Source organism: Eucyclogobius newberryi, unplaced genomic scaffold (assembly GCF_026437365.1).
Source record: "Eucyclogobius newberryi isolate DKJ021-1_F unplaced genomic scaffold, fEucNew1.0.hap1 SCAF_19, whole genome shotgun sequence".
NCBI classification, from domain to species: domain Eukaryota; kingdom Metazoa; phylum Chordata; class Actinopteri; order Gobiiformes; family Gobiidae; genus Eucyclogobius; species Eucyclogobius newberryi.
This window is the reverse complement of record NW_027315823.1, coordinates 27,467,393-27,476,239: the sequence shown is the minus strand read 5'-3', so window position 1 is coordinate 27,476,239 and position 8,847 is coordinate 27,467,393. Positions and strand designations below refer to the sequence as shown.

The following is an 8,847-nucleotide window of genomic DNA, read 5'->3' as shown; positions in this document are numbered from 1 at the left end:
CGCTTGTGGCCATGTGAGGGCGGCGGAGAGGGGGGGCAGGGCGCCGCGTAGTTGTGCTGCTGCTGGATCTCCGCGTTGTGGCGCTGAAGAGTCAACCGCCGTTTCTCCGCCTCTTCCTGTTCCCGCTGCCGGATGTCAGCCAATGAGGGCAAAGGGCTGGATTGGCCGGAGGTGCAGCGGACAGTCACAACGTCGATCTCCTCTTCTGTGCGGAAGAAGAGAAGAGTTTGATTAATGCCATTGAAAAGTCAGATTGTCTGCACCTAAAGCAGGCTTTATCCACACCAACATGAGGATTTTCATCTCTCCCAAGCAATCGTTTAGAAACTAGAACTTTGAGCACAATTAATGTTTGATAATGAGCCAAACCCTTCATTCTTACATTTTGGAACATTTTTCATTAAAATTGTTGAGCAAGACTTGACAGTTCCAGAATCTTCTGAATGAAACACGCCCACATTTGGCTGATAATATCCTGTTAATGTTTAGATTTTACACTGGCCTTATCTGGAAGGCTTGGAAAGAAGTGGGCGAGGCCTGGCCTTTGACAGCAGCAGGTGAGGCCGGCCTCAGTCCTGTAACTGAGCTCAAAGTCTGACTCACTCATTTTAGAGTCACATTAAGCAGAGGCACAGAGCGGGATCCAGTTTCCCATAAAAGTGTGACGACCAAACCATTATTGTGCGCTTTTAATAGACCCTCAGCCTGAGTCATGGCCCCCAGAGGCACTCAACACTGGCATCGTCTGAAGCCATTAGAAAACACTAATGGATAAAATGCCAATGGCATTTTTTTCTATAGCAAAGTCTATGATGAAACTAGCAGAGACGAAACTGTGGGGACACCTGGCGTGTACCACACACTGGTCTACATGCAGTAGCTAAACATCTTATGAATAAAAAGTGTGAACCTACCAGAGTCTGAGGATGAGTAGTTTGACAGCTCTCCTCCCGTGGACCCATAGTCAGACGTCTCTTCACTTCCCTCTGGCGTGTTCTCCATCAGGGCCTGGCAGTCCAGCGTGGACCCAGCGATCCCCTCAAATATGCTTGTGTCAATGTCCGACAGCAGAGGGCTGGAGCTCAGCATGGACGAAACCAGCTTCTCATCAAAGCCTTTGCCCAGCTCCTTCCACAGAAAGTATTCTGTGCCATCCTCCAGCTGGGCACTGGTCGGACTGACCTCCTTCAGCTCGAACATATCGCAGCTCCAGTCGAGCGCTTGCATGTCGCAGTCCTCCAGGAGGATGTTGGACACGTAGCTGAGTTGGTCCTCCTTGGACAGGGGCTTGGAGTCTGACGTGTCGGAGGGCTTCATCGGAGGAGACTGTGGGGGAGTGGGGAGAGATTCCAAGTTTTTCACCAAATTCTGGTAGAAGTCATCATCGAAAAGTGGCTCCGAGTAAAGCCAGTCCTGGGACTGACTGAAGCTCTGCAGCATGATGGCGCTGGTGGTCTGGAGAGAGAGGAGGCAGTGGGGTTAGTGCACGTCTACTTAAATAAACTTTCCCAACGGTTATAGAGTAAAGAACAGTACACGATACAAAACACTCATCAGGTAAAAAGTGTAAAGACCGCTTCCTGGAGTTCATTAAAAGGTTTCTAGATAAGGTCTTGCTTTAAATGAATCCTGACAATAGTTAAAGAGATCCGGCAATTGAGGTTCAAGTGTTAAAAAACAAATGGCTTTGTTAACATAGTGGAGTGGGAGGAGAATGCAGAGTCAGGTTTGCCCCCAAGATACGGGGCCAATCTCAAAAGTGTCATTGGATCAGTCGCCCTTGAGGGGGAAAGCATCAAGCCCCAGTTTACTGCACCCACTTTCCAATAAGACAACAGACTAGTACAGCAAAACATTGTGCAGTCATAGCAACCGTGTCAGTAAACCCATTCATTTTACAGTCCATAGTACGCTACTTGAGCTTCATTCACAAAAAGCTCACGTGCTAATCACTAGAGCAGAGGGTGACCCCATGCGGCTCCTGGTCCCATGCAGAGAGCTCGAGTACAGAGCAGCTCCAAAAACATTTAAATAAATCACTTCAGTGTCATGTAGATCAGTGCCAAGCTTTTCAAACTCGCTCAAAACCCAAGAAAACCCATTACTTTATCAACACAACTTTAACATATTGGCTTAATTGGTTTAGAGATATGTTTAAATAAGTGCAACTAAAATGACACTGTCTCCATAACTACAAATATGAATTTAAAAAAAAAAATTGCAAAAAGTATGAAGTTTTTTAGATGTTAAATGATTTAGTTAAAAAATATTAAAGTACAATATGGAATAAATGTGGACTTTTAAAACTACAATAAGTTGCGCTTCACGTCCAAGCTCGCAATTACCTGTTAAAGAGGTAAAAAAGCCAGAGAAACTTAAATCCAAGTGCGAACGTAGCGTAAATCCGGCCAAAAGGCGAGGTAGCGGGTAGTGGTCCTTTAGGAGGTTCTTTGTTGTAGTCGTGGTTACGTGCAAAAACGACTAAGTAGCAGCAGCACTGGCGGTCGCGAGCGGTTGTAGTGAAAGTTACCTCCAGACTGAATCCAGCGTGGTCCAGTCTCCCGCTTTTTAGCTGTGTTTACATCACAAACCCGCCCACCGCCCCCGAGTCATTTACACGAAGCCGCGCCCACTTCATTTTTTCTTACAGTGGAAGAAGTCCCCAGTTCACCCCAAATGGGAGGGAGAGCTGGAGGAAAAAGACACCCCCCCCCCCCCAAACACCCATGTTGCTTTTTTCATAAATGGCCATGACGACATCGGAACAGCTGGGTCCAGGAACTCGACACCAGCTTCTGGGAAAGTGAAATGGTGCTCCCCGAACTTTAAATTAAGCCTTTAAGAATTCAGACAGCGTAGCGGAATATACCAAAGCAGCAATAAATCAGAGTGTAAAAAAAGAGAAAGGAATAGTGCTTTGTGGGAAAGTGAAATGTGAAAACTAAAAGTAACATAGTGTTAGAACTGACTAACTTATTTGTCCCACGATTGGGGAAATGCAACTGTTGCAATGCAAAGTTCAAGAACACTGGATGAATAGAAACATGTGGACGAATAATGGAATTGGTCTCAATGTGAAGCCAATAATCACATTTAATAATGGTGCAAAGTCAATTTTTTTTTTAATTACATAAGTTAAAAAAACACGACGGCAACAAATATGCACCAAGTTTAGGTGACATTTAGTCTAGTTTGATAGTAAAGTTATAGTTGCATGTGCACCACGGGAGGGCTGCACTAGAACAACTTTCCAGCCACTTTTCCCCGTCTTTAAAAACCCGGAGCGCCGTCCCAACACATGGTCCACAGCCCTCACCGCAGGACGCCACTTTCACAAGTTTATACGAAGAGTGGCTGCAAACAAACGCACCGGCAAACGCAAACAACCGCGTGTCCACGACGAAGAGACGCAAGTGTGGCGGTCTCGACTCTTGTGCCGGTTCCGTGGTCACGCACTGGGGCCGCACGCACCGGGGACGGACGCCTATAGAGTCCTATGGCATGTGAGAACAAAGCGGGGCAGTGTGGCGCGGCAGGCTCAGGACGCTCCCGCAGACACGCGCTCCGCCTTTGCACCGGGAGGAAACTGCACCGGAACCGCACGCGACGGCTGCGCAAAACGCGCAAAACACGCAAATCACGCAAATCTACGCACAGTTTGAGATGACACCGCCGGTTCCCTCTATGACCGCGAGCGGACCCCGCCAACGTCTGAAGAATAAAGTCTGGAGAATAAAGTCTTAAAGAATAAAGTAAAGTCTAACGAATAAAGTGTAAAGAACAAAGTGTAAAGAATAAAGTCGATGGCAGTAAATGCACATTTTCAGCTGTAATTTACTTAAATTAAATTATACTAACAAAAACAGTCATAAAAAATAATAATTGCATTTAAAAAAAACAAATGACACACTCAAATCCACTTCGACATCCCCAGTAATCCGTTTAAAGGACTAAAAATGACATTAAAAAAGGCAAAAGGCGCATGCTGCAATTGGATCAAAGTCCGTGCAATAACTCGTGAGGTTGCATCGTGGCGCTGTGGGGGTTTAAAACAGCGTGGCTCGTGCAGCCCACGTGAAACACCCCGGCAGCTGGGTTTTTAGCCCATTTATAACGCAAATAACAACGGGTTTCGTGTCGTTTAGCAGAAGATTGAAGGCATAAACGTGCGAATAGAGAGAATAGAGAATTAACGGGGGAATTGCGCTTACCGTAAAAACAGACGAGAGGAAAATGTCTCAAATTGGCGTCGGTAACGGGTCCAAATATCCGCTTAGGTCCAGACAACGGCGCAGGGTTAGAACGAGGTGTTCGGGTGAGATTTCTTGCGTGTTAAGTAGAAGTTGAAGCGTGGCAGCATGGTGCGGAGCGTCTGGAGCCGGCGTGTCTCAGTCCGCCTGCGCAGCTACTATCAGACACAGTAGAGGTGTGGCCGCCTACGCCGCTTTCTTTATATACCAGAGCCGCAAAAATATCCTTCCGCCGAGGCAAAATCGCGCCAAAACTTTAACGCCCTCACCGCAATCACGTTAACAACTGGATATCTTGAAATGTAAACTTCGCAGCGTCAAACGAGAATAGAGTCCAAGCGGCAAATTGGCGTTGGAGGGTTTAGCCGTGAATTTTAGCTTCAAATTCCGGGTCTAGTTCGTCTTCACCGCGGAGTGATACGACGCAGAGGGTGGGATTCCAGGAAAATGGTGGCGGTAAAACCGGGACAGAGACGCACGTGGACCGCGAGGAGAAGCCGGGTGTCTTACTGCAGCATGTCTGTCGCTCCGTCCGCCCCGTCTCACCGCCGGGCCCCGCCCAGAGCGAGCATGCGGCGCACAGACACTCAGATGCCCGCAGAAGCGACGCGAAAAGAGCAGAACTGCGGAGCGCGTTTAATGCAGCGGTTTATCTGACGCTTTTGTGAGTCAGAGCGCAGAATGAGGCAGTTTGTAGGTCATTATGGAAGAATGCTGTGGCGACAGTATGAAGCTACAAAGTGCTGTTTGGACTATTTTTATATCCAAATGGCATCGTTTTAGGGATATTGTAGGATACGCAGATGTAGTTAAAGTTGTCTAGGCAGTGTAATAAGCACAAAGGTAACTATCTATCTATCTATCTATATATCTATATATCTATATCTATATATATATATATATATATATATATATATATATATATATATATATATATATATATATATATATATATTTGTAGGCTATTAGAAACCAATAATAATAATAATATAATAACAACTAAAGTATAGGGATGTGGGCGGGGATAGGGGGTAGGTGAAAACAGGCATTTTCTGAGCACTCGAGCCTCAGTTGCCGGACAATACAGGATTACTCAAACACAGACTAAAGATGTTTTGTAACAAATATACAGGTAGCATTACTCAAAGGATAAACCATTTGACATGTTCACAATACACTTTATTTTAAACTATTCTCCATTTATAGGCTTTACATACTATACTGTACCTTATTTTTATCTGGTTAAAAATATAAATTGATTAAATAGACTAAATGAAAACATAATTGCTGTTTAGTCAACTACTATAATAATGGTTAGTTGCATTCCTTTAGTAGGCTAGATGGAAATAGTTGGTTAAAATTAATATTGTTATCAACTCAAGGTTTTATCATTATAAACAGTCAAAACTTTTGACCTTGATGTTTGTCAGAAGCTGGTGGTGAAAGTGGCCTAGTTACAGCTACAGTTATTTACATTGTGTTATAATACAATGAGCAGAGTTAGTCTTACATCTGTCACTTTGCATGAGTCAGATTTTGAGTCATTAGAGAAGCATAAATGCAGCAGAGGTGAGCACAACGGCCTGCACGTGTCAACTGTCACTTGATTAGAACTTGATATTAATCAAATATGCTTCTCAATGTGGGAACCGGGGTCCGCAAGGCACTGCTGATGGAACTCAACAGTCCCGCCCACTTCAAAGTTTGCCATGGTTCCAGAAGTAATTGCCGTAGGACTTTAGAAGTATTAAAACTTAAAGAGTGTAAAGTACAATGTGGTAACTAAGGTTCATTAAATTTAGGAAAAATGTATGGAAAACTCAATGGGTGTATTGTGCCTAAGTACTACTAGCCTCCTACTTCATGTGATGTAGTAGGAATTGTAAATAGTAGCGATTGTAAATATTAATACTACATTTATTTCAGCTTATATTAACCATGTTGCCTTGGTTTATACTTTGTTTCTGTTAATGACTTTGTTGTTGGAGGGCAGTATTGTATTTCATTCAACACTTTCGGTATTTGTAATTGCACTACTTGTATAAATAATAAATTGTAAGAAATATTCTAACTTGTGGTGGAAATTGGTACTCAAGTAAACATACAATTACAGAGCCAAAAGTGTACTCAAAAAATGACAACTACTGCTGCCAAAAGTATACGTAAGTAAAGAATGAAGTAAGCATGGAGAATGTGACAAGTATTTCAAACTTCTCTTGTTAACAGTTTAAAGCTGAATGAAGTTGTTTTAAACTACGATACCATCTTTTCACATCCTATAGTTTAGAGTCTTGGCTCCAGGTTTCAGGAGCGAGCGCTCGCATCATTCTGGACAGAAGTTAATTACTTGCATTCTCAATGACATTTTATAATAATTACACTTATAATAACCTTAATAAAGCATGAACAAATACTTTAATATTGAACATTAAGCATGATTCAGGCTTAGTAACTACTTATAAATACTTTACTAAGTTACAAAGGCGGAATCATGCCTAACAAAGTATCTTTTCATTATAAATGAAGTCTTTATTCATAAAGATGCAGTTCTTATAAACTAAGTCATTGAAATCACAACTATACATTTGATTAATTGCACAGTACAAATCCAGGTGTAAAAATCTACTCAAAGAAGAAAAGTAGTAGAATTAAACCTAAAATACCCAATTACACTTATAACTTATAAGTTGTTATACTTTCTAGGACTGTAACTAATGATTATTTTATTAGTCGACTATTTCTATTCTACACTGAGATCTTTTTTTTTGCTTAATTTTATCCATATAAAGGTTAAAATATGGTGACTGACTCCATAAAGAGAACAAAGTGACTTATTCATGAAGCTCAGAAATTGCTTTATCTAGTTTGACCTTTGATCTAATCGTCTTTGGTATACAAATGACTGCGACTTTAAGTATTTCATATATTAGTGGATGCAGCCGTATTACTTTCCACCTTCGATATTCAACTCTCACGTGATTTAAATGTCTTCGCTTGTCTCTCTCTCTCTCTCTCTCTCTCTCTCTCTCTCTCTCTCTCTCTCGAGCGCACAGACAGACGGGACCAGAGGAGCCGAGCCACGTCGGATATTCCCGTTCACAGCGTTGCAGAGAGTTTCACCAGCCAGTCTCCTCCTCCCGGCGCTCCGGTTACTACAGCCGTGTACTACGACTGCAGCGGCTGGCCTTTAATGACACGCACAAACCCGCTGAACTCTACTTTTACAGTGTTTGGCCCGCCGAGCGCAGCAGAGGAACACTTAGAAGAGCGTTTTATGTTTTGCAGAAGTGTGACAAGTTGAAAAAGATGAATGGGTTATCAAATGCATAGTATAGTGCAGTAACAGTTACAGTAGTAGCAGTTTGTGGCACACCAACGTTGGAGTAGTAGCGGGAATTGTCGTTGCGATTTGCAGAAGTATGTCAAATTAGAAGTGGCAAAAGAGTAACACTTTGCTGTAGTAGTGGTTATAGTAGCTGTAGTTGTGGTTCTATATCAGAGAAGTAAACTCGTAGTAACACTAGTAACTCGTAGTTCTTGCAGTAGCAGTAAAAGTATTGGTAGACATGTTCATTTTCAGATTGCATTAGTTGATTGATTGTAGTTATGTGGGTTGTCAAAAGTATAGAATATCAGATACTAATCAATACCATAACTAGTATAGAAACTAGACACTCATTTGAAACAAGGATGTCCCAGATGACATCGACCAGACCCCTGACGCCTTGAAAGTAATCTACTAGTTATTGGTAGTAGTAGTTGTAGTATTAGTAGTAGAAGCAGTACGACTACGAGAAAAATTAGAGTAGTAGTAGTAGAAGTAGTGGTAGGGGTATTTCTTTTATTTTTAATCCTAGGCCGATCTAGTTGTGTGATGAGGTTAGTAGCAGTAGTAGTAAGTAGTAGTGGTAGTAATAGTAGCAGTGCGACTATGAGAAAAATTAGAGTAGTAGTAAAGTTGCCTGTAGTACCAGTAGTAAAACTTAACAACTTTCTGACTTTCTTTGCCACCTCATGTCCAGCTTTTGCATGTTTGTGTTAGGAGCCCCTTTTATTGCACCAAAGGTATGCGTCAGGGTCTGTGAAGAGTGAAATGCGAGCCCAGATGTAGCTGCTGTATCATTTTCTGTGTCATTTTAATAAAACAATCATGCTAAAAATATAAGATGTCATCTGACCGGTGTCTTTTATCGGTCAGTTCAGTGCTAGTGAAATCAGGATGCGCACGGAAGACACGCGGACCATCAACAGAGACGAGGGCGCGTTTACCTTGTCTCGCTCCTCTAGAGACCACCACACGGGGCAGTCGTGATCAGTCTGATGGATCTGCAGCATCTGACCATCAATCTGACCACGCCTGGGAACAACAACTGATAAGAGACATGTCAAGGCGGAAGTCCGACCGCCGAAACATGTCAGGTAAATACGTAAGTATGCGGGGGGGGGGATTTTGGTCTTAAAGGCGGTATGGCCGATTTTTCGGCGATTTGAGAACGCAGGCGGAAGTGCGCACGCGCACTCCCCCGTGTGGACTGATACAACACACACGTGCGTTTGTTTATTAGCGCAACGGAGCGCATCGCTCGTCTCCTGTAGA

The 8,847-nt window shown here is 43.0% G+C and overlaps 1 protein-coding gene across 2 annotated transcripts in view; it reads right to left on the bottom strand.

Moving 5' to 3' along the window:
- mych (myelocytomatosis oncogene homolog) overlaps positions 1-4,409 on the bottom strand; it is a 7,509-nt gene extending 3,100 nt beyond the window's left edge. Inside the window, exons 1-3 of one of the 2 annotated variants that reach the window (XM_072452547.1) lie at positions 4,212-4,409; positions 915-1,455; positions 1-205 (exon numbers count right to left, since the gene is read on the bottom strand). The exon at positions 1-205 is cut by the window's left edge and continues 3,100 nt beyond it. In XM_072452547.1, coding sequence (XP_072308648.1) covers positions 1-205; positions 915-1,440 — 731 coding nt within the window. In that variant the 5' untranslated portion in view covers positions 1,441-1,455; positions 4,212-4,409. Of the gene's footprint in view, positions 206-914; positions 1,456-2,345; positions 2,449-4,211 lie in introns of those variants that run through there. The other variant, XM_072452546.1, reaches the window with a different exon arrangement.
- Positions 4,410-8,847: the final 4,438 nt, after the last annotated feature.